The following is a 26070-nucleotide window of genomic DNA, read 5'->3' as shown; positions in this document are numbered from 1 at the left end:
TTCACAAAGAAATGTTGGAAGTGGGAAGTGATGTAGGATAAAAATGACTATTTTGCAGCACAGATAAAAAGAAATTTCATTGTGGTGATTATATTGCTACTTATATCATATTCATAGACTTTTCCTTGAGTACCATGCACAGTTCTGAGCTTTTTTTGCTTTTTTTTTTTTCCTTTTTCTTTCTTTTGCTTTGAAAACAGGTTAAATAAAAAGATAATTTTCCCAGAGGACATTCAAAATAATATATTAACTTAGAGTGATAATATATTTTTAAAATAAGGTAAATGGTAATATTACTCTGAAAAAAATGTTGGAAGGGCAGAGTAGGTAATATAAAAATGTTTCAGAATCAATGGCACACCATAAAGAAAATAACTTCTGTTTTCACATTGGCTGTAAAGCAAAGGACTGTGGCTTTACATCAGAGGGGTTTTATTTATTTGAATATTCAGAGTTGGTTCCCAATTGCTAAAAATATAAAATCCGAAAGGCCAATCCAGAGTTTATCTATGTATGGTTTCAAAGACCATACAATGCCGTTTCTCTAATTTGGAATAAGTCCCAGTGTCCTTATTTGATCCTTGCGTCTAGAGACGATACACGTAAAAAGTTTTGAATCACCTTGAGCGTACACAAACTCTCTACCAGTAAAGCTAGCTTTGTTTAAAGCATAGTTGAAAACTAAATAGCAAAACTCCATACCAAATTAGGTGTTTATATTTATCTTTTATGGCAACGGTATCCTCCCTAGTATTCTCCTTAAGAGCCTAGAATGACACGATTCCACGTTTCCATTCCAGAACTTCCCACTTCTAACACTTTTCTCCATGATGCTCTTTGCAAGCATGCTGAAACGGAAAATGAGATGATAGGAATATGTGGTTTATAAAATGCTTTGACTTCAAAGAAACGTTATTGTAAAAGAATGTGCTGTGGAGTCTACAGGGGTTTTGTTAAATAAAGCTATCTATTTTTTAGGTGATGAAAAATCACCCAGGTCTTAAAAGTGTTTGCTTTGGGTCCTTTATTATGGAATTTTATCCTTATTTGAGGTATGAAAAGCCTACCTACTCTGTAAGTCAACATGAAGGGGGCCACTCAACCAAAACTGACAGACGCTAACTCTGTAAAGCTTTTTTTGCCCGAGATCAATTTGCCAGAAGTTAGACTAACCCAGGCATCTGGGAGGTAGAAACTATGAAAATTTAGTACCTTGCTCCCTTCTGAGAAGTCCACATCCTTCTCTTCCATGCCCAAAAATAAATGTGTGGTTTCCCAGAATGAAAAACCATGGTACATCACAGGAAAGCATGACAGACCTTCCAACTCTCTCCATCGCAAGCTTTTCTTCTCTTCCCACTCACATAATGAGTGCTCCTTTCTTTTACTTTTTAAAAACGTGCCTGTTTCAAATTTGTATTATTTTTTTCAGATGTCTAATTGCAGTTATGTTCTTTCCCTTTTTGGTCTCCTCCTGCATTTCACATACCAGACAAATATTTAAAGGTCTGTAAAACCAGGCGAGTCTCCAGAATATTTCTAACCGAAACTACCATAGGTGATAGCACAGGGAGAGAAGGCAAAGCTGTAGGACAAGGATTTGAATAAACGCGGTGGAAATGTATTGGAAAATCTATTTAAGTTGCTATTGCCATGGATGAGGTTTCAATGAGGCATAAACATTCAAGTTACTGACAAAACCAACATGTTTCATGATCCCTCAAAATAGTCTACTTGTCACGGTGCATTGCTTTTTTTCTTTTTTTATTATTGGTAAGTTGCTCTCTCTTTTTAAATTTTTTTCCCTTTTTTAGCATTCAGGAAGTGAAAGCATTTAAGAAAACATTCAAAGTTCTGAGAATACATGTAAGTGAAATATTTAATGTCTGTCATTCATAAAAGTTACATCATTTACATAGGGTTCATTTGTATATAATAAAAATTTCATCATACTGAAAAATTTTCTGGAAAGTTATATGTTAATTTGTTTAACATATGCTTTGGATATACAGCTAAATAAGAATCGTTAAAAAATTCTTTCTTCAAATATTCCCTTTAACAATTAAAAAAACCTCATTCTTACATATTTGTTTTTCTTTCCACTTGCTCCTTTGTTTGTAATATCATATGTAATTTGAACTATGCAAAGATTGGATCTTTTCATAGTTCAGGATATATTTGTATACTTCAATAAATTTGCTCATTGCATAGCAAACATGTAAACTTACAGAGGATCTATAAATTTTAACCTAATAATCTAAAAACATTGCTGAAATTTTATAGGATAGTTTACTCTAAAGTTTATTTTTTGTTGTAACTTGTATTTGCTTTTTTTTTTTAATTTTTAATACATGGGTCAATTGAATACAGCAAACAAAAAATCATGAAAAGTTAAAAACCAACTAGGTCCTTTTATCCTAGACTATCAGAATTTCGCTTCATTAGATTGTTTGGACTTTTTTTCCCTAAGTATCACAAGTTTGAAATGTACGTGCTGCCTCTTAAGACAGTGTTCAAAAGGAATTTCAACAGTGTGTATTTAACATAAAGTTAACTATGTTTGCATCAAATAAAATGTTTATTAATGAAAGCTATTTATCATACAAGAAACAGCAAAGATAAGTCATCATACAGAGATGTACACTAGAAGTGACAGATGTAAAAGTGCATGCAGAGATTTCTGTTTAAAAAGGAAGGAATAAACAATAATACTAAAATTACTGGGTTTTGATCCTATACTCTCAAAGGAGTGATAGCTTTCTTCGAATTTACAATTAGAAAATGCCATAAACAGATAGGACTAGTACACATTAGCAAGCAAGTGAAATGGATGTTTTTGGACTTTATTTTACAATTACTGTGCTTGACAAATGTGTGGGATTTTTTTTTTTTTTAGCAATAATAATTTTCTTCAAATATGAGTGGGCATATTACCACCAGGCTGCTCTCTGGTTTATACACGGCTTATCTAATTTTGTTTTAAACCACATAACTTTAAGCCTCCATTTGTGTTAGACACCATAAAGAACAGAATTTTTGTTAACATTCAGTAAATGACATTTAAGTCTCTCTCTCTCTCTCTCTCTCTTTTTTTTTTTTTTTTTGGCTCAATAGATTTTAAAATGTATGATTATCATAACCTAATATTGTCTTTGTCTTCACTGCAGTGGATTTCCGATCAAACTTTTCCCCTTCTTTTAATACTTTAGGGAATTTTCAAACGTCGGGATGTTTGGCTGTAATGCCCCAAGATTTGTTCTCCCTGAAAAAAATCATAGTGACAATTTATTAACTACAGAGCAACTTGGCTTTTAGGGGTCTGCAATTTCTATTTTGATTTACAAATATCCATTTGTGCTCAATAGACCTAATATTAAATCTTAATCATAGTTAAGTTTCTTTTCATGCAATTACTTTATCTGCTAATGATCTTGTTTTTAATTCTAAAAATTGGGCGGAGTCAAATCGGTGGGGCATTACTTTTTATTATAAGAAAATATATTTAAAGGCAATTCTAAGTTGAATTACATTGCATATGCAATGGTGTGTACATTTAAAATGAATCAGAAGCTTGGAAATCTGAAAACTATTTGTATGTTTGAATATTTAAAAGTTTTTTGTATTACCATTTTAATAACTTTTACATACAGATATTGGAAACACACTAGTACAATTAAACCTTAAATAAAACTGATGGGAAATAAAACTCCTTAGATTCAAAACGGTTTATTCACACAAATTTAATAGGATATATCACAATTGTTTGGTCCATAAATATTTAGGGGAAATAGTTTCTATACAATGCATTTATCAATAAACAAAGAAACATGGACAATTTTGCTAGACCACTTACTGTACTATAAACACGAAGCTCAATATATAAGATTATTGAATTTATCAACTATATTTGAAAGAGTGCACAACTGCTTTCTATGACATGTTTGTCCCCTCTAACAGGATACACCATAAAAAGAGTTTCAGAAATAAGAGGTAAAACAGTACAAAACTAGTGAGGTGTCAAAAGGGCTTAAAACAGTTAATTTAACAAACAACACATATATCCTGATTTTTCACAAACTTACTTCCAAGTTATATCATAAGGCACATAGGAGAACTGAGTTATAATTAGTCTACTTAATAAAGTAGATCTATAGTACCATACATTGTTCTGTCAAAGAACAAAATTTATAAGTATCAATATTTTACCTGTAAAAGTGTATTAATAAGATCTCAGCCTTACCAAGGTTGTTTGGTCTGGTTAGTGGTAAATGCCCAAAATGTAATAGAAATATGAAAAGTCAAGATTTAAGCTCCATATAAGATGATAACCACACTTGCTAAATATATAATGGCAATCACACCTTTCTTCTGTTACAGTGTTAACTTATCTTCCACCATCTTTTTTTTTTTAAAAAATAAGCTACTTTCTGTGCTAATTTTCTAAAGACCCTGAGCAAAAGTTACAATAATGCACTTTAATGTGGGCAGTGAACTGTCAATATGTAACCACACATTTATACAGCCAGAAGGACACCTTTAAAATCTATTAAATAGCCACTTTGACCACCGAAGGAGATTTAAGGGGTCCAAAAAGTGGATAATATGTGCAAAGTTATTCTTAACAATCCACTAAAGCAAGACATATATCTTGACTTCTTTTTTATTTATTTTTTTTTTTTAGGAAATCCACAATCTAATTGGTATTTAACTACAACAGAAGCATATAGATGAACATTCACCACTGCCCAGACCATTTAAGATTTTAGCTTAAATTAAAAGAAAAAAAATGCTACTGTAAACTAGGAAATATATTCAGATCAGCATCCACAAGGCTTCTGAGTTTATCTACTTTAAGACTAATAACTTTAAATCTGTAATGTCAGAAAAGTCTTTTTTTCTGACAAATATATCAACCTATGCTGAAGTAAAATAAAGCAAAACAAAACAAAGATTTCTTGTTGTTGATACTAGTCTACTAAGGTTTAAAAAAAAAAACATTATTCATATAGAATGCCAGATACAATATCATGGTACAGCTGAAGCCAATTAATAGATCTATCAATTAAATTATACTGATTTTTTAACTTCTTAAAAAATTATATTTTGCTTATTTCCATTTTCCCTAGGAAAAAAATTAATTTAGAAACAATGGTTTTACAACTATCATTTTTAGCTTTTGGTTAAAAGTATAGAATTTCAAACTTTATATGGAATTTTCATAGATACAGAGGGAGTATAAGTATTTTCCAAATGTTGAGAAACAAGTAACTAACAAGTTTTGCTGGGATGTACATCCCGAAAAGAAGGAAAAGTCATATCCTTGGAACAGATTTCCCACCTAATTAATCTTAAGTATTTGGAGATGCTATAGATAATATTTTGTTTAATCATATTCCTCATTTGTAAGAAAAAAGAATAATCAAAACATTTTTTTCAGTTTTAAAATTAAAAAAACAATGTGAAGTTTTCAAAATTCCATAAATACACATACAATCCCAAGATTTAAAAATGACTTTAATTATCTGATTATTTATTACCCTAATCATTTAACTGGGAATATAATTATTTACCCATCATAATACCACTTTTTTTCCTTCGAGATTCTGGAAATAAGTAACATACAATTTTAAGAGGCACTTATTAGAATAATTCAAAAACTCCCCTTACCAACTGAAAAGATCTAATTTAAAAAAAAACAAAAAACAAAAACAAAAACAAATACACTTCATAGACAAAGAAAAAAAAAAACACTTTGTAGAGAAGACAATACTGTAAACTCATTTGCCAAGTGGCTGCAGATGCTAATAACACGAAGCTGTTGTTTTTATTTCCCAAATATCTTGTGGGTTAGAAAAAAAAAGTATTGTAAATAATAAAATAATAATAATTAGAATAATAAAAGAGGAAGAATTAGGAAAAAAAAAAAAACCAATGTTAGAAAAGGTTCGTTAAGGTAGTTTGTGAGGGGCTTCCGGATTCGTGGCTGTCCATGTTAGAGGTCACGGATGTCACTACAGAGATAGTGGGATTGGTCAGGTCTGTTAAAGTGGTCGCAGTGCCGGGTGGAGTAAGAGCGCCGCTGTCTGCTGAGGGCGGGGCCGGAAGCGACGTGCCATCAGCTTTATCAACACCCCCATTCTCCTGCCGCAAAAGGTTCCTTCTGAATTTGGCTCGTGCGTTTTGGAACCAAACCTGCAAACCAATCCCAATTGATTTCTTTACCGATTTTTTTTTTATACTTCTTTTTTTCTCTCTCTTTCTTTCCTTTTTTTCTCTTCTCTCTCTACCTCTCACCTTCTTTTTTTTTTTTTTTTTTTTTGTTCTTGCTTGCTTGCTTTTCTTTCTTTATTTCTTTCCTTTTTTTTTAATGTATGTTTTCTTTTTAAATTGTTTATTTTTCTTGGGAGAGGAGGGGTTTTTTGGGGGGGGGGGATCTTCTTTTAGAATAGAGTAATTCAAGTAATGCTACAGATACTCTCTCAAGTGCATATATCCTGCCAGCATTAACAAGTACTACTTGGGACAACTGATTCTTAAGTGGAGATACCCTGGAAATGAAGGCACAGAGATAAAGGGGAAAAATATATCCTGATTCCTTACCTGTTTGTTATCTTTTGAGAATGGGGGAGGGGCAGGATCACTGAAAGTTTTGCAAAGTAAGAATGACTCTTATGAAATGAAAATCACTGAAACAGATTTCAAGCTATCCTTGAGTCTGACACATGGTAAGTAGTCTTTGCATAGGAAAAACCCAGGGCCACAGAACACAAGCAGCCAGAAGCTGGTTGGTGGAATTTTAAGTGTGTACAACTTGTCACTAAGAAGTAGCAGAGGATCACAGGTGACCCACAGCAACCCACAATTTCGTTAATTGTATATTCCTACCATTGTGAGTTTAGGAAAACAATTGGACAGCACATCTAACCCTCAAAGTTTAGTTTGGAGATATGGTTTACTAAAATGGGAAAATACTTGCTACAGTTGGTTGCTGAGACACTATCTGTAGTTGTGGCTTTTCAGGAGTTGAAAAAAAAAGGGTTGATCTGCATTTGGAAGGTACTGGCCTGTGAGTGGGGCTGCCAAGAGTTTGCTGAAATACAAAAGCCCCAGCAGGTCCCCCCTTCAACTCTGTACTGAGCCTAGTGTGAATGGAACTCTCTAAAGCCACAAGGTGTACAAATAAGATCAGCCACATTACAGAGCAGTGAAGCAAGCTGGGCTGGTTTTGGTGGCCCCATCTCTCCATCTACAGAGAGAAGGTGGGTGCACTTTAAAAGATCCTGGGTCTGTCTTGGGACACCCTCCAGGAAGCCCCTGCAAAATTTCTGCCTACACTCTAAGGAGATAACTAAAGTAAACTAACAAAAAGCAGTACAGGAAATATCTGTATTGCTCTAAACCGGGAAGAGAACTCTTTTTGCTGGCAAGGATAAGGGAGAGGTATACACAGCCAAGGATGGAGGTTTCTTACCTGCAAAACTCTTTTGGTGAGGCCTGTTTTCTGAGCAAGCTGCTTGAGATCCTTGGCATCTGGGTTGTGGTTGATGGCAAAGTAGGATTTCATGGTCCGGAGCTGGTGGTGCTTGAAGGAGGTTCGCATGCGCTTGGTCTTCTGCGAGGGTGGGTAAGGCTGCTGATCCCGATCCAAGTGGTCTGCCTCATTCTCATTGCAACCTGTTGCAGTGACAGCAAACGAGCAAGTGCTCAGTGTCAAGTCGGGCATTAGGGGCAGTGGTGATGGGCTGTATAATGTTATGATAATAAAGCAACCAGGGGAAAGGCTGTCCCCCAAGATACAAATGGTATCTAGACCAAACAAAGAGGTTAATTGCCAATGTCAGCCAAACCAGTCTTTTAATATGGACACAACCAATGTTTACGTAATAGAAAAGTATTAGATAAATCCTCTCTTTTGCATAATGGTTGCTAGAAAGCTCGGGAAGACAAGAAAGTCCTAAGTGTGAAAGAAACATCCGAGAGTGAAAAGGAAAAGCTCTAATATGTTTATGCATATCGGCACCTGCCCTTACACACACACACACAGTTTTTAGAGACTCCGTATTTTGTCTCTTTGTGAAATGAAACATACTGTCTGAAGGCACTGTTCTTTACCATGAGGGATATGCAAATGAGTAATTTCAGCTCTCTCAAATCTGAGAGTTTTTGAGAGCACACCAACTAGGGAAGAACCTAAAGTCAGTTCCCAATTTTTAGTTTTTTTTCCTGATATTCCTAGAGTCTTTGCAGTCAGGAAAAATGTAGAAAGTGGCTGGAGAAAAGGAAGAATTTACAAGATAAGAACTTGTACATTTCCTATGTAATCCTAAGACTATTATTTTGGAGGGGTTTTAGCTATAACTGCTTAACACTAGGCAATCCCAGGAAGAAAACACTTTTCCCTTGGAGTTATTTTACTATTTCTGAAAGAGAATGAGCCCAGACTTCTCTTCACTCAGTTCATGCCTGAAGCACTCCCCACAGCTCACAGTTCAGAGACACTGATGGCGCTTATGTCTCAGCTCAGATCTTGGCCCTTTTTGCCGTGGATGTGTGAGTGGCATTTGAGCTATGCCCCCTCGCCGGCCTGGCAGAAAGAGGGTGACATCTCTCTCCTTGCAGAACCCGGCTCAGCACTGAGGGCAAAGCAACCCAGCCTTTGAAACCAACCTGAAAGTCATCCTCCCAGGATGTGAAGCTGCACGTTGAAAAGGCCATTTCTGATAACCTACTAGCTCTGCAAAGAAAATAGGATTACAAAATGAAATTTCTCCCTAAATATTGACTGATTCAGGGAACTTCTCAACTTACAGGGCATGGTATTTTTTTTTCTTCAAACCCTGACTTCAAAAATAAATCAATAAATCCTTACTTCGGTGATTAACATGATGCATTGTCAGATCCGATCATCCTACATTTTAGTACATTATAATAGAATATATAAAATCAACCTGATCGTGTCACTTGGCGGGGGGCAGACAAAATCTGAATCTGTAGAAAGTAAAGCATTTCTTAATATTAGCTCTTCTGCCAGATTATTATTTGTCTGCTATGATCTGGTTAGAATTATGTTCTAAAACTTATTTTTAGGGGCGCCTGGGTGGCTCAGTGGGTTAAAGCCTCTGCCTTCGGCTCAGGTCATGGTTCCAGGGTCCTGGGATCGAGCCCCACATTGGGATCTCTGCTCCACCTGGAGCCTGCTTCCTCCCCTCTCTCTCTGCCTGCTTCTCTGCCTACTTGTGATCTCTCTCTCTGTCAAATAAATAAATAAAAATAAAAAATAAAAAAAATAAATCAAACTTATTTTTAGTAAGTCAGCATATATACAGAAACAGTAGTTTGGGTCATCAACCAAGAGGTGTTCAGATTTCATCACAAAATCCATTTAATGAGAAATTCTCTCTAACGTAGAAGACATTACATTAAGCATGAATTAATGTCTCCTTTTTTATATTTCCATAAGGTACATAAGTAGGAGGGCACATGTGGTAAAAGGGAGGATGAGGGAAAGATTATGTAACATTCACTTTGGGGTCCCCTAAGTCAAGTACAGGGCCAGGACTCAAAAGCATTTTACCCAGATTTGGAATCTTTGCTCATCAATAAAATTGAGTGACTATTAATGAAAAATCAAGTCAGCTCAAATGGAATCCAAAGTAGATATATACATATAAATGTTGAACATAGACTCCTTAAACTGCATCAGAAGAGTAACATGTACTCAGAGATAAGAGAAAGAATGTACTTTATGTCTTATACTATTTTAGCCCAGTGGGGATGTGTTGGGTTGAAATATTCTACAAAACTGTACTTTCCAATCCTCAAATGAAAGAGCATCTTATGACCTATGATAAAACTACACTTACCTCTAATAAACTGAGCTATATTTCACAACCAGATTATAAATGTGCCCACAACAAAATGGTCAAAGAGGCACAATTCAGTCATTGGAGGCTTCTTCAAATACAATTTCATTCCTCTTATATGTGAGTAACATGTAACTTTTCCTGAACAGCACATCAAATTGAACATTACACTTGAGATAGAAGACTTAACTCGGTATTTAAATAATGCCCTTAGCTATTACCCCACCCCAGGATAATATTTCTTAGAGTTGAGTATGATTCCTAACCTCACTATGTACTCCATTAGTCTTTAAAATGAAGTTTATGAAAAACAATTATAGAATAGTTTGATTAAACTGCTTTTCTGAGTATGCGTTCTCTATTCATTATAGCTGATTAAAAACTCAGCAGATAACTTTAGTTCATTAAATGTAATAATGGGACTTGTTTTCACACAGACCACAATCCAGTGTATAAAGAGATTGTTAGCCCTTTATTAAAGAGATATACTGTGTGTTTTTCCTGTGACAGTGTCATCATATTATTCAACTTAAAAGAGCAATCTGTTTCTTCCACAGAGTAACTCAGTGCATTATCCTAAATTGTTTGTGTTTAACAACAAATGCATTATATAAACTTGCAAGTGATTGTGTTTCCCCTGGGTCTACTTTGAAAGCTATATGTGTTTTTTCCCCCTGAATTATGAGATGAAATGATAACGCTCTTCAAACTGCTTTAACCATACACTTGTAAGTACACATATGGCATTATAAAGTCAGTGAGAAGATCTAAATATTTCATTTTCCAGTCGCTTAGGAAGTGGTCACCTATACTAGAACGAGTTTCTGTTCTGAAGGTGTGTAACCTTCTGAGAACTAACTGATCCCTGGGAGACCACTAGGGGTCAGTGCCAGGCTAATTTAACAACCTCAGGAGCTTTTGAAGTTTGGAATCGTAGAAAAACCTAAGGAAGGGAGATTTTTAAAACTAGCAAAGATGTAGTCTCTACATTAATGCCAAATTACCCAAATTACAGCTGCCTATCCTAGACTAAATCTTCTCACCCCTGGAGGGCTGCATTTCAATCCAGCATTCCAAATAAACTCTGTCTCTTTCTAAAATATCTGCCGGGTATCTGCACAAGGAAGTATAAATTAAATTAGGAATATTTTCATTAAAGGCATTTGCCAGACGTCAAGCACTAAGTTATCTTTACCAAGTTTCACATCTTCTCTGGATGTCTTTTCTGTAAATGTTTTTAAAAATATACAAACGTATAAATTATATTTGTTTTGTGTAAATGTCACTCTTTCGGAGACTAGTTTACATTTCAGCAGAGATGGCAATGTAAGATCCAGAGAAAGCTAAAATAATGAGTTAAAATTGGGGGCGCATTTTATTTTCTACTGTTTAACATGTTCTAAATTTGCCGAAGCTTTTCTTTGCTAGTTTTGTAACAAACTGGCATTAGAGTCATAAAGATTTTTTTTTTTTTAATAGCGAGGTTGATTTCTGGTCCTGTACCTTTAACCCAATTCTCAAGATTATTTTCATCTGATTTTAAAGAAGTATATCCTCTTCATTTGTATCTCTAGGAAAAGTCCAGAAAGGATAGGGTGGATGCTAATTAAAAAGCATCCAGTCTGAAGTGGTGTGATCTACAAACTCAGGATCGGGAGGCCTCAGCAACCCTTTCCTCCAGCAGGAGCAGAACAGCATCACCTTTCTCAATAAACCTTGACTGCAGCACCAATCTGCAAACTAAAGACCTAAGTGGAAGGAGATTTTATTTCTTTCTTTCTTTCAAGAAATAAATGTGCCCGCTCTAGAAGTAGGGGATACTAAATTCTACTGTTCTTAAAGTTCCCCAGATCTTTTTAACATAAAGACCCAAGACAAAATCAAATTTAGCTAGTTAGATTAAATAAATTAGCACAAAAATTAGTATTGCTGCCGCATGGCTAGAAATCTCCATCCTTCTGCACACTTTCTCGGGGCTGAAGGATTCCCTCTCCAAAGGACTGGCTTGTTATGTGGGTCTCGGCCTCTTGGTCTCTGTCTCTGTCTCTCTCTAATTAGGGCATTAGGGCCTTGGTGAGCGCCTCGAGATTCCGATGTCATCTTCTATTAATAAAGAACAATTAGTGCCCTGCCTCTCCTGCTCCGGGGACCTCGCATCAAAGGAGATGAAATGAGCGCGCTGGGCAAAGTGGCCCCGAACCAAAAGCCCTTGCGGAAGCGCAGCAGGGGCGAGCACGAGGCCGCGACCCGCAGCCGGGGGTTGGCAAAACCCGGGGCTGCACCCGCTGCCTTAACAAAAACATGCCCGGGTGGGGTCTGTAGCGAGCCAGCCGGCTCTTTTCCCTTGGTCTAGCGACCCTGGCATGAACCCTCTAGGGACAAGCGCAGTGGCGCTGAGCTCCCTGGTTCCTAATCTCCGTGGGATGCCACCCGCAGTGATGACCAGGAGGGGATTCCTTCTCCTCGGTTAAATCGGCAGTGAACACCAGGAAGGAACCGAGCAAAGGGCTAGGGGAGCCTGCTCTTCAGAGAAGCTTCCCCTAAAAACTCCCAGCTCAGAGCAGGACTATTAGTTCCAAATGGTTCACACTGGATAGATCGCTTTTCCCAGTAGATAACGTTCCTTTACCATTGAGCAATGGATCAACCACACACTGGGCACTGAGGACTGGAAGAAAAAAATCAGCAAGATCTGTGTTCTGGGATGTCCGTGCTTTGGCTGGTATCTGGGTGCTCATGGTATCAGAGTGGGGTTGCTCCAGGGAGGCCCCCAAGGTCACTTTCAATACAATGGACTCCCTCTAGCCCGAGTCTCCTGCCTCTGAGATTCCCATCCAGGACGGGGCGTGGCATGAGAAACCAGTCCTTAGTTTCCCAAATGTTAACCTTGGGCTTTCCAGACCCCTTTTCCCAGTGTCTGGAACTCGAAGAAGAGCTTCAAGAAGAGCTTCCAAGCTTCCTGCTTGGAAGAAGATAGAATCTGCAATGTCCAACTCCATCCTCACCTGGGGGATGGAGAGAGAGCCTGGCAGACACCAGCCATGGAAAGCGGCGAATGAGAGAGACTGATAAATGATAGGTGTCCCCCAAAGCAGGAAAGAAAGTGTGTTGTCAGGCCTGTTGCCTGCATTTTGTTTTTAATTAAGAGGGAAGGCCGGTGGAGGACAGAAGAGCAGCCTGTCACACAACTAAGACTCCTCAGTGGGCCTGACCTGGAGCTTCTTTCATTTTTCCAAAGGGTCTGGTTGTCCGGATGGTTTATCATACAGGGAATGAGCTGGTTCGATGAGTAGCCTGACCTACAGAAGGGGCAGGCCAGCTCAGCTGTGGAGAGTGATTCCTACCCCCACAGCTGCTTTTCACCCAGATACAGGGATTTGGTTTTCAACACTCTTGCCAACTGTGTTCCTGATTAACTCTGGGCTGGTGACCACAGTCTCTGCCCTCTCTAGGCAGACTGGAGTTGCGCTCTGAAGACTTTTTTTTCCTTCAGTATATAGGAAAACCTCCTCCAGGATCTATAATTTGGCTTCCACACAGGAATTGCCCTGGGGCTGTTTTGCTCCAACTGGGAGCCAGAAACTAATGGGCTCATTAACTAATGGGCAACAAGGATTTGGCTCTGCCTATTTGGGGGAAGTCATTGCAGCCCCATGGTCATGAACTGTGTTTTCTGCCACAACCTAAATAAAGGTCTTTCTCTCCCCTCTCCATGTCTCCTTCTTTCCCCCTCTCCTTCTCTCTCTTCTCTCCTTCTCTCTCTCCCCTTCTTTTGGGTGAAAGGGAGTTGTACTGACGAAAGAGGCATGTTAAGCAAAACCCCCTCTTGCCACCAGATCTTGAATGGGAAAGGACTCTATGGAATCCTTCTCAGGACAGCCCCAGGCCAGGGCTGAATGGGGGAGGGGGGAGTAGTAAGGGCCCACCTGAGTTGTAATTGACGATGTCCACTCCCAGCGCCGGGCTCTTCCGCTTCCGGGGCCGCCCTTTCTGCACCGTGCCAGTGCCATTGAAGTAAGGCAGGGCCAAGCCGCCGCTCTTGGCCGCCAGCTCGGTGTAGCTCAACTGCGGTGGATACTCCCCTTGCAAGAGGGTCTCGAAGTGGGCGCGGCAGTACACCAGGCTGTCCTTCATGCCGAAATGGTCGCCGGTGGTCAGGGTCTTGTTGCAAGTGGAGCAGGTGAAACAGCTCAGGTGATAGACAGAGTCTCGGGCGCGCATGACCATCTCAGAGGCGGAGATGCCAAGGTGGCAGCGGGCACATCTCTGCACAGAGAACCTTCTGGAAAGAAAAAAAAAAGGTCAGGGAGCAGGGTGAGGCAAAGGCAAGCTATTTCCCACCCATGACACCTGGGGTTTGGTCAGCAGTGGTCCTAGACTGACACCTAGGCGGGCTCCCTGGGAGAAGAAGGCTCCGGGAGAAGAGGACGCTGGTCCATTTGATCATTAAATTTATTTCCTCATTGACCTGTTCTGGTGAACCAGGACAAAGAACCCTTATGTTAAAATGAGAAGAATAGGGTAATATCTTTAGTTTCCTTCTCTGTAAAGTTAAGACTTAAAAAACAAACTAAAGTCAAAAAAGGAAAAAAAAAAAAGCCCAACAATCAAACAAACCCATACTAGCTAATGCAAACGCTATGTAAAAAATATTTAATTGCAATGCCAAGGAGAGGGTTTCATCTGTTACAAAACATTCTCCGAAGAGTGGTATTATTATTATTTAGGGATGTGTGAATGTGTATGAAATCATTCAGACAGACGCTTTTGCAGAAGAAATCTAATTCTTTTTTAATCGCCTCTCTCCCTTTGGTTGAGAGCAGAGCTAGGTCACTTGCATATAGTTCTCTTTCCCACTCCAGAAAGAAAAATTGCTGGGAAGCACCAAAAAACATCCCTAGAGGTTACTCTCCAGGCTAGCCCGCATGGTTCTAACTAGCAGCAAGGGGAACTCAGAACTGAGTGGTTTGGGTTTCACCAACGACGATTATTTCTTTTCATGGACATTTACGTGGTCTCCCGCCACCCTCACGAAAACCTAACACCCGCTCCCCGCCGCCCAGGACATCAGTTCAGTTCCAAGGTGCGGTCTCGCCCAGTTCGCAGTAAACGGAAAAAAAGAAAAAACCGCTTTAGTCTCCAGATTCCCTCTACTGAGCTGTGAAGGTGCCAGGAGTGGGTGATAGTCACTGGTAGCTCTTGAACTTGGTGTTCCACCCACCCATCGTCACCGCCCTTCGCGGGGTGGCTCGGCTTGAAGGCGTGTGCAGTGGACTTCCCCGGTCTCGGGACTGATAACCGTACCCCGAAGGGGCGAAAGCTGGGGGACGGAGAGGAGGCTCCCGGGCTGGGGTGGGTGGCCCCGCCAGGTGTACCGAGGCGTAAAGGATGGGGTCGGGGATACCTGTAGTAATCCTCCTTGCAGTAAATGCTACCGTCCTTGGCGAAGCAGGTGAGCTCGGACTCGAGGGCCAGCTTACATTCACAGCACTTCAGGCACCGCAGGTGCCACTGTTTGTCCACAGCCAGCAGGTAGTACCTGTCCGAGATCTTGCCCCCGCAGCCGGCGCACAGAGCAGGCTTCTCCGGGCTTAGCGGGGGCATGACCTGCAAGGCAAGCACATCGCACCGCTGAGGACGGAGCGAGCACCGGGCGCGGCGCGCACGCACAACCCGGAGTTCCCTCCCCGCAGCGCGAATTCCAGTCGTCTGGGAGCGCGGCAAGGGTCAGGGGCCACAGCGCAAAGGCAAACGGCGTCGAGGAAAAGTTAGCGATTTTTGCTTCTGCAAGTCATTCCCTTTCTGCAGTGTCTGCCTGAACCCCGCGTTCGCGTTCTCCCGAGACTATTAACCTAAGACGGGCTGGCCATCTTCACCCTCTTTTAAAACCTTAAAGACAAGCCGTCCACCTCGAGCCTCTTTTAAAAAGGCTAGGAACGCACTGAGTATGGTTTGGCGGATGCTCCCGAAGTTGAATATACATGCTAAAAACTGTGGCTTTCAACGCACACAAAATAAAACAACGGAAATTTTTACCTGGGAATGGAAAGGAGATTTGAACGAACACAGGTTGTTTTGAAACCATTCCATTTCTCTAAATTCTTATATGCAGCGTTAACTTAAAAGGAAGGAAGAGATTATGATACCTGTGGTCGACACTGTTTTGACCGGGGTATATTTGGCTGTTCTTTAATTTTCAGGGATATTGATCCTATAAATATTGGTGCCTGTTCCCAGGAAGAGTCTGTTGTCCAGTCCCTTCTGCACAGTCCCCCTTTCCCCATTACTAACATAGTGGGGAGAATTGTGTCCTGAAAATCTGTTTGGTGCCCAGGTTAAGCTTTACGCGCGCTTATCCCCCGACCCGGCTGAAGATGAGGAAACCTCACAATGACGAGCACAGCCTCGCCACGAGATTCGGGTTTGGGTTGCTTTTTTGGCTTTAAACAGGATAGCCACAACAAGGAAAAAGGAAAAGAAGAAAGTAACCACTAATCCTTTCCCCTCAAGACTAGCAGAAATGGGTTGGACTTCCCCCACAAAACTTTGGAGGGCCTGGAAAAGTAAAGTTTCTTCCTTTTCCTGAGACCTGGGGCCCTCCACACTGCATTTGTGTTGCAAATGTGGAAACCTCCACCTACTCGGCTCCTGGGTGGAACCCCAAATACCACTGACCGCCCGGGGCAGTCTCCCGGGTTGGTTTGCGCTACAATGCCCGGTATGATGCCGAAGGATCGACACAGCTCTGTTTGGCTGAAATCATTTCCGGAGACTTCTGTAGTTTTCCCCCTCTGGCTCGTTAGAGGGAAAGGGAAGCGCATAGATTATCAATTGGTTTTCTTTATTAATTGGACGAGACTTTTATTAATATGAATAGTAGTAACAGTGGTAGCTGGTTACATCGTTTAAGGGTTAGAAAGTTCTCGCGCTTAGACTAGGTGCCCCGCTCCTCCGGATTTTTATTAGATTTCCCCCTACCCGTTACACCCGCCCGGCCCGGAAGTTGAACGCAGTCTTGTTTCGCTAGCGGGGCCGGGCCGGGCTGCCCGAAACCCCGAAAATCGCTGGGTTAGGCAGTGCCGAGCTCCAGGCGTCCCGAGACGCTCCAGCCCAGTCGAGTCTGAGATTTCTCCAAATACCCCGTCATCACACCCAGACTAGAGCCACCTGGGCTGCCGCTTGGCGGGGACGCCACGGCCGCGCGCGCCGCCGCGCATCGCCCGCACCCAGCTCGCCCTCCCTGCCGCGATCCTCGCCCGGGAGGCGCCCGGCGACCGGAGTTTGAGGTCTGCAGAAGAGGACATCCCCATCCTCTCACTCGTGGCCCTCCCTGCTGCGGCAGCGAGTGGAGAGCTCGGGGTCTCGGTTTCAGAGACATTTCAAAGAGCTCGGGGTCTCGGTTGCAGAGACATTTCAAGCCAGAAAGGGGGTTTTCTTAGCCCCCGCAGGCAGTCAGAAAGGAGAAAACCCGCCCGCCGGCCTGGAAAGGACGTCTCTAGGACCCTCCATCCTCAGCTCGGAAAGCCAGGGAATGGAGGCTCGGTTTCGCAAAGCGCGCAGGGGCGCCAGGCTACCGCCGCCGAGGGGCCCTTCCTTACCGCATCGCGGCCGTTGAGCTGAGCGCCTTTGGCCAGGCGGGCCTCGGTCTTAGATCTGCGCTCCATCTCCTCCATGATGCCTTGGATGTGGCCTCCGGAGATCCCGTGGAAGAGCATGGCTGGGGGACGGAAAGGACACGAGTTGTCTTCTGCTCGGCACCCCACTATTTCCATATACACACGCCCGCGGCTCTCAGCTCATCCGAGGGAAGCAGCAGAAGGGACGGCGGAGAGCTGCGTGTCGGAGGAGTGCAGAGACGCGCGGGGACGGACGGCAAGAGGAAGAGAGGGAAGAAGAAAGAGGCAGACAGAGTGGAAATTGGTCTGCTTGGAAAAGGAAAAAAAAAAAAAAAAGGAAGAAGAAAAAAGAAGGGGGGAAACCCCAGCGGCTCCCTGAAGGAGATGTGCAGAAAACAAACAAACAGGGGCGGAGGGGGAAGGCGGCGAAGAAGGCGAATCTTACTGCTCCGAGAGACCGAGAGATCGAGTTACTAATGGGAAACAACTGCAGCGGAGGGAGGAAAACAAAATCTGGTGAAGAAAGAAAATAGTTTTGAACACAAAGAAAGAAAAAGAAGTGCTATTTTCAGCGGTCCCTGGCTGCTTGCAAGTTCCCAGTGCCTGTAGGTTGGGTTGGGGACTGCTCCTGCCGTAGCTGTGTCCAATTTGTTAAGAGACTAAAGCCAGCCCATTTTTGATAATTTAGTAGGAGGAGTTCTCTCCCTGGAGCTGCCACGGATTTTTATTCAGACAACAAAGACCTGTCATACTCCTCTCAACCCCCTGGTGATGGGCAAGCAGGGACAAACATTACAAAGGGGAGGGGGCCGAAGGGGGGGTTAGTAGGAGGGGGCATTTACTTCCCCTACACACGCGCGCGCACACACACACACACACACACACACACACCCTTCCAAGAGTTCTCAGTAATCATGTTTTAAAGGAGGAGAAGGAGCCCTTATTGTCCCCGCCCTGGTGCAGGAGGCAGAAACGGGCCTATTTGATCCAAGTTCAAGATCAGACCCCAGCTCAAGGCATACAGGATGTCAGCAACAAACTTTGGGTTTCCTCCTTGTGGACTTTATGGTCCCTAACTTACAGGGGACCCCAAATAAGCTAATGTTAAACAGATATTCCTCCCTTCCCCTCTTCCTCAACTCACTTTCTAGAAGCAGGCCACCTCACCTCCCCTAGAGGCCCTCCACCCTACCAGGGCCTGGAACATCACCCAAAGTGAAAAAGATTCTGAAGTTTAGTTTTGGCAAAAAGGTTTTGTTTGAAAAATGAATGTAGAGGACAGGGTATGGGGGGGGGGGGTGGTCCTCTACTGAACCATGACACAGGATGAGATATCTTTTACCCCAGTTCAGGTTTGAAGGTAAACAGCTGGTGATCCTAGTGTCCCACTTGAAACTTCTGGATGTGAGCCTCTGTGGGAGGACCCCTGCAGGACGAGGTGCACGGCCTATTGCGTGCTGTTCCCACCACCCTGGCAGGACAGCGGACTTGCCGCACATTTAGGAGGATGTGAAAGGGGCTCCTCGCTGCGGAGGAGGGGAAGGTGAGAGTTGACAAGCAGAATGGCAGACCTGAGCCTCACAAGAGGCAGGATTGTTCTGTCTCCCTCTGTTCCCGCTAGCGGTGGCCCCTCCTTGGCCCTATTAAAAAGTGTCCACAATACTCCGATATTGTCGATTCATTCAAACCAGCAGAAGCCCCCTAGGGGCCCGAAGCATAGAGCAGCGGCAGGAACCAACCCAGCTTTAAGCAGAGAAAGGAAAAAGCCAGGGCTACGCTCCTCTCCTTCCCTCTGCCTGCCCTGTGTGCCACCACTCCCCACCATCGGCTCTCCCAGGAAAGGCTCGTGTCTCGACACATCCTGGATACCTCAGAGGAGTATCCTAGTGGCAGACTTGCTTCTCTCTAGGGGAACAGTGGTCAAAGCTGCAACGATGAAGGAAGAGAAAGAGAAGGGAAGGATGAAGGAAGAATAAACGGGGAAGGGAAGAAATAAGAGAATGAGAATGAAATAGAAAGGAAGGAAGGAAGAAGAAAGGGAGGGGGGAGGGAGGAAAGGCAGACAAGGAACGCAGGGAGGAAGGAAACTACTTGTGCAACAGTCTGACTTCCTGTCCCAAAGCATTGCCTTCTGAAGCTGCTGGAGTCACCTCTTCCATGAAACCCAAGACGCCACTGCTTCCCCTTGCTCTTTTCTCAGGGTCAAAAATAATGTTATTCGCAGACTGGACGCTGTTACAGTCCTCCGGGTGCCAGAATACAGCTCATAAAACACAATTTCACACAAAAATGAAGCCAATCAAGTGAACTAAGCTGGAGACCTCCCCCCCCCCCTCACTTTGGCAGCCCTACCGGACAGCAGGGCTGCTATTTACTGTAAGTAATGTAATTAGCCCATTTGGATGGAAATCAATGAGCTTTTCAAACCCACGTGCACAAACGAAGGGCCCCAAGGAGGGGCTGGGAGCAGCAACCCTTTCAGAGACAGCAGGTCCTCTTACAAAGGGGCAGATTGCCTTCCCACAAGTCAGCAGCTAAATGGACTCAGATCTAAGGAGAAGGAGGAAGAGGCAGAAGAAGAGGAGAAGGAGGAGAAAGAGGAGAGACTCTGAGAAGAAAACCAGTCAGTTAACCCACGGAAGCTCCAAGGAAAATGTAAATTTGGGACCTCAATCCGGGGACGTGCTTTGTCTCATGTCTAGACTACACGACCACTCTCCCAATCAACTGCCTACCGAATGGGGGTGTTGGAACTGGGTTTGGCTGTTGTTGAATTTTGGTCCTCCTCAGCCCAAACAACAAAGAACCCAAGAACATAACCCTGTTCTCATAAGAGACAGACTTTGGAGATTTAATGAAGTGAAAATTTAACAAACAACTCCAGGAAATCGCCAGAGTTCTGTGAAGACTCCAAGGAAGCCAATCACAGAAGTCCTGTAAACCATCCTTCATCTATTAATCTGTTCCACAAGTATTTGTTAACCGTCCCTCAGGTACAGGCAGCGCAGAGCACTTTCTACAGTCAGCTTTGTATTCCTGCTTTTTCTTATAAAACTCAGCCTGTAAGTTCCCGCACCCAATGGGTGTTGCTACTTTCCATAAAGAAGTGTACTGCCAGCAGTCTTCTTTCTCACTCAGCCAAAGCAGGAAGTTTGCAGAAAGCTAGGGGGTGCTGCTGGAGTTTGGGAGGTCCTTTCTAGTTTTGCAGAAATTGCTCCCCACCCGCCCAGCTCTGCCTCCTCTCGCTGTTCCTTAAAGAGGATGCCCATGATGGGGAGGAGATATTCCAAGAATTGGGTGTGTAATCTGGGCTATCCTTTTTGTCTCGGAGCCCCAAAAGTTTACCTAAGAGGGCCCACCTCACTCAGGAAGGGCAGTAAGCACTTTAAGGAGAGCATCTTTGTAGCTCTGTCTTCTTTCACCTCTTGGAGAAGAGGTACTGGAGACCGGTGTCCCTCAGAATAGCACAGAGTGCTCTATAAAAGTTGGAGTGCTCCCTGGTTCATTTCCTGGGGCTCTGCCTCTCTAAATGGGACAGGTGCAAGGGGTTCTCCCCTCCTCTGTGGCCCATAGTAGGATCGCAACGCTCCTCCTTCAACTCAAAGCTCAATTCAGAGCAGTGGGGCAGAACCCTGGCCGGGTGGCAACCCTCCTCACGATTGGGCACACACAGTCCCTTCTCTTCTTTGCTCTGCGATCCGTCCATCTGGCTACAGTTGCCGCTTTCAGAAAAGCTGGTGGCTGGTTTCTAGCTGGGCAGAGCAGTAGGGGATTGATGGTTCAAGGTCCTGGAATCTCCACGAAGGAGGCAAGTTTGTCCCAAGCTCTGGCCCTGAAAAACTCCCCAGAGGGCAGGAGAGGGGAAATAAAGGGAATGCATGGCTTTACCCAGGGAGAAGAAGAGGCTTTTCCAGAGAGGAAAATAACCCAGCAGACCCATCTCTTGAGAGCTCTGGCAACTTAAGTTCTCTTTATATCTGACTTTTGGAAGTCAAGGTCCTGTACCCGCGGTTTGCCCTACAAAGGGTAGAGGTCATCCTTCCTCCTGACCCTGTTAAACTGGTTGGGGAAAGATGCAGCTCTTGAAGCCGTGTCTGGCTTTTGGCACCGTCGTGAGCAGCCCAGGGCTCGGCGAACTTGACGTCATCTGGGGCTGGGAACCGAGCGTTCAGTCCTGGTCTTCCCGGCTCCATTGGGCACAAGGTGAGCGGATGGCCCGGAGCCGCCAGGCCTTTCTCTAGTAGGTGGGCATAGGGAATCTCTATGTTCAAAGAGGTCTCCAGACTGGCACTGCCGCCCGGGCGCATCTCTGATTCAGTCCTGCTGGGAGGGCCTCCCTCCAGACAGATGGGAGCGGGACGAATGCGAGCGGAGCTGGGGGCGGGGAGAGCCCTCCCGCACCGAGGGGAAACGGGGCCGCGCCCCGACTGCACGCCGCTAGCGCCCCAGGGCCTTACCTTTCCGCGCGCCCTGACCCACGCACATCTCTGTACCCTTAAAGCCACCCGACTGTCACTTGCTCCCTTCAAATCTCTGTCCTCCGTGCTCCCTGGCTTCTTGGGTGGGGGGCGGTTGCCACATCAGAAATCCGAAGCCCCTTTACCTGACATTTGCTGCGCCGTGGGCCCTCAGCCGCCTGAGGAATAAAGGGAGACGTCCCGCACAGCGTCCTCTGAGGTCGCGCTTAGGAATGGCTGCGCGGGGTTTGCATAGAACAAAAAATGCGGGGGAAGCCAGTTTCCAGTTAAGCCCTGCACAGGTGAGAAACGGTGTCAGCCCTGCCCCCCCCCCATCCCTTCCAGTGGGGAGACGCCCCCAGCAGCACCACGGAGGATCCAGGGCGCATCCCTCGTGCTGCCGACAACTCTCGGCTCAGCGGCACGATGACCTCCACCTCCCCCTCTCCATCCTCAAAGAAGTCAAAGACATTCAAGAGAAAGGCAAAAGGAGGGAAACGCAGCTTTCAGGAATCCTGGCAGGAGACTGAACGAGACTGCATTTTTAGAGCCTTCGAAGCGCGGTGTAATTTCTAACACACACACACACACACACACACACACACACACACACACACACACCCTTCTTTCTTTCACCTAATGAAGGCGCGCACACGCGTGTACGCACACACACACACACCAGTGTGCACACCAGCCCAAGAAAAAGGGCAGAGGAAACGAGAAGGAACCTGGCGTGTAACTCACCTGCCTCTAGAGTGGTGCCGTTCAGCATTCTTAGAGCAAAAGGAGCTGATCACGCCGTAATGGTGGCCGCACTGGCAGAGAAAAGCCGCGCGTCAGCGGGGCGGTGCGGGCCCGGGGCCCCCGCGCCTCCTACCACCCCGCTGGGGCGCGTCCGAACTGCTCCTCCCGGCGCGACCTCGGAGCCTGGGCAGCTTCGAATGAAGCCCAGCCTGCCTCCGCTAGCGCTTGAGACGCTCTTGGGGTGCCCGGCCGTCCGGGCGCACGCCCAGGCCAGGAAACCGCTCCGACGAGACAACCCGCGTGGGATCTTACCTTGAGGTCCAGACGTTTTCCCCAAGAACCCGGTCCTCGGCGAGAGAGGGCGGGGGGCGGCGGCCAGAGGTGCGGGCTGGTCTCCAGGTGTTGCCGAGGGTTCCTCTGTTAATACAAATAAATAAACCGTTGGATGGAAATCAATCTCTCTCTCTCTCTCTCTCTCTCTCGGAATTGACCCGAATCCCTCACCTCTGACCCGCAGCTCCTTCCACCTGTCTTTTATTTTCAGTTTATGCTTTCAAATCGGGAGGAGGAGGGGGGGGTGGGGAGAGGGCACAGACGTGGGCTGGTGCGCGGAGACGCGCTCTGAGACTGCGTTCAGCCCTTCCAGCTTCTCAATAATCAGGGGAGGTGTTAATGGAGGACTCGGCCGTAACTGAACCTCATAAAGCCCAGAACATCTTGAGGCTTGGGCGCAGCGGGGGTGCTGGGGTCCCGCAGCGCGCCCTGGGCTCCCGGCCCCCCAGCCGGCCTTTGCCTTCCTGGAGCTTGTACCTAAAAGATGCTGCCGCCAGCTGGTGCCTGCGTAGACCGCGAATGGGCGGTAGCTCCTGCGGGAAGCTGGGCTAAGCCATTGATTGCTCCCCCGCCACGTCCCCGCCTTCCCCTCCCGGTCCTTCACTCTCGGCGCTCCCGGGCGAGGCGCCAGGAACCCAGCACTTCGGGATGCACTCCGCGCGCCATCGCGGCGTTCCCAGACGGGTCAGCGCGGGGGCTGGAGGTGTCGCTCACACCGACCCCTGCTAGGAGGTGGGGATGGCGATCAACCGGGAGAAAACCGACTCAGACCTTAGGAGATGAGCATTCTCGGGAACACAGACAGACACCCAGACGCGGGACGGGGCGGGGGCCAGGTTACCTGGTCTCAGGTTCCCGAGGGGCTGCGTCGCCCCAGCAGCCCCGGGCGCAGTCAGGCCGCAGGGAAGCAGAGCGAGAACCGGGAAGCCGGGCCTCTGGCCAATTATTTACTCACTCCCCCATCCAGAGCGCTCCTCGCAGTCGGAGATGGGGGGCGGGGGATTGCTGGGAGGCTCTTGCGCTGATGCGGGAAGGGGGTGTGAGCCGCGAGATTGGCCGCTCCGGGTTGCGAGTCCGCGTGCGGCCGCGGCCCTCCCTCTCCGCCCCTCCCCGCTGTGCCACCTGAGCTGTTACTCTGCGGTGCGTGGGCTGAGGGCGCTGAGGACTGGGGCGCCCGCGCTCCTACCAGCCTCCCGAGGAACCAGCGTGGGATGGGGGGCGCCTGGGGCTGCGCCGAGCAGGGCGCGGGGCAGTGCATCTCTTAGCCAGCCCCGCAAGCTCCGCCACACAGTTTAGGGGTGGCAAGGGATCCAGCGGGAACCACGAATCCAAGCCCTCCGTCTTTCTCTTTCCATCCCAAATCCTGAATGTGGCTCTGAGAACCCAGGACAGAGACCCTCGTTCCTCCCGGGTACTTGGCTTCACCAGCCAGTCCCACCAACCGACTAGTTCCACTAGTTCACCTCCTATCCCCTCACCGCCCCCCCCCTTCCCGTTCTGGCCTCCTTAGCTCTTTCTCTCCTGGAGAACCCCTATGTGTCGGTCCGTTTTCGCAGCCAGAGAGGGGACAAGCCTCGCAGGTTTAGCTTCTATGCTCGCCAGCGAGGCCATCGCACAGATGGACGGCAATACGGATGGAAGCGCTTAGGTGCTTTCATTCACTCCTGTCCGAAGCAGACGTTTTTATCCTCTTTGGGGTCACGAACCGTTTTAGATATTTGAACAAAATAAAACAAACAAACAAAAAAGGGCATTCCTTCCACGCGCGTGCGCGAGGTGCGCGCACCTTGAAGTGCACGGAGGAACTCACACTTTGGCACAAATTTCGAGTGGGAAGATATGGTCGTCACCAATCTCCCGATCCCTCTACAGCCTATGATTCCCCCGGTTTACACTCTTTTTTACACGCAGTCTCAAAAAACAGGGGGCCGTGAGTTCTGGAGATTTTGTGTCATGAGCCCAACCTTGAAACTATTTGTAGAGACGAGGGTCACTCTGCTCTCAGCGCCCAGGGTGCTCTGTCAGACACGCAACAGGGTGTCCAGAGACCCCTGGTAGGCGGGGAGTCCCAGGAATGACTCAACGTTTAGGTAAAGGTATCTGTGGGTTCCTCTCCAACCTTTTTCCAGAAATCAAGTTCTCACAGAGGCGTGCAAGAGGGTCTTGACAATCCCCTCCCCCTTCTACACACGCACACAGACTTGAACATGACTTTTTCTTTTTCTTTGTTTTTGAGGAGAGAGGATAGTTTTGGCACCTGGAAGTACCTTTTAAGTGTTGCAGGATGGTGAAAAATAACACCGACTTTTAAATCTTCCAACATGAGCAGACATCCGGGAACTCAAGCCTCTGGTCCAATGTAGAGAAGATTAAATGGCAGGTGTTGGTCTGGAGTGGAGGGGGAGGTTCCTTCTGGGCTAGCCACCGACTGTGAGGTCTCAAAGTGCTTGCAGGAAAGCAGCGCGATGATTGTCTTTTGCCTGGTAGTGAGCCCGCTTCCCTAGCTTTGTCTGGAGGTTCATTGAAGCCGGACTGATTTCTGGCAGTGGAAAAGGGTGTGCGGAATGGACGTTGCAAATGCCTTGGAGAAGGGGCACTGCGGTGGAACAAAGGTTTGAGCAGGGCCCAGTAGCATCTCCCCTTCTCTTGGTCCTTCTTGTCCAAATACACCAGGGCTGGGAGTGGTAAGTTTCAGGGAGGGGAGTCCTTCTCTTCCTTGCGCTGCAGAATTAACGGGGCCAGTGTGTCTTCCGAAGAGAGGAAGTGTGCATTGCAATCCACCTGCAGAGAGGACTGCCAGGACAGGGCCCTTTCCCTAGAGAAGAGAAGCACGAGTGCTTCAGGAATCCATGCCCATCCTCCCCCCGGGGAAACCCCATCAGAAGCTTCCCCAGTTTCCACTGGGTCTTTCTGTGTTGGAAACCATCTAGAAATCAGTGCCCCTTGATTTATGGTGACTTGCAACAGGAGTCTCCAGAAACCATGAAAGTGGAGCAGCACCAGCGTTGATTTAAGCTGGGAAGTTTCCATTTCTCAGCATCCACATGTGTTTGTATA

The 26070-nt window shown here is 45.5% G+C and overlaps 1 protein-coding gene across 11 annotated transcripts; it reads right to left on the bottom strand.

Moving 5' to 3' along the window:
• Positions 1 to 443: 443 nt before the first annotated feature.
• Positions 444 to 25345, bottom strand: LHX9 (LIM homeobox 9). Of its 11 annotated transcripts, none has more exons than XM_032318950.1 (8): positions 23855 to 24172; positions 22993 to 23097; positions 22681 to 22751; positions 17462 to 17580; positions 15268 to 15470; positions 13790 to 14145; positions 7472 to 7674; positions 444 to 3262 (listed from the first exon to the last, which is right to left on the bottom strand). In XM_032318950.1, the coding sequence occupies exons 3-8, from the start codon at positions 22706 to 22708 to the stop codon at positions 3206 to 3208; spliced, it is 966 nt and encodes a 321-aa protein (XP_032174841.1). In that variant the 5' UTR covers positions 22709 to 22751; positions 22993 to 23097; positions 23855 to 24172; the 3' UTR covers positions 444 to 3205. The 11 variants fall into 11 exon arrangements, with proteins under 11 accessions (XP_032174841.1, XP_032174839.1, XP_032174835.1 ...); XM_032318944.1 differs by lacking the exons at positions 444 to 3262; positions 23855 to 24172 and adding exons at positions 5445 to 6192; positions 25281 to 25345; XM_032318941.1 differs by lacking the exon at positions 444 to 3262 and adding an exon at positions 5445 to 6192 and having other exon boundaries at positions 23855 to 24177.
• Between the last annotated feature and the right edge of the window lie 725 nt (positions 25346 to 26070).

Source organism: Mustela erminea, chromosome 17 (genome assembly GCF_009829155.1).
Source record: "Mustela erminea isolate mMusErm1 chromosome 17, mMusErm1.Pri, whole genome shotgun sequence".
Lineage (NCBI taxonomy): Eukaryota > Metazoa > Chordata > Mammalia > Carnivora > Mustelidae > Mustela > Mustela erminea.
This window is presented reverse-complemented; position numbering and strand designations above follow the sequence as displayed.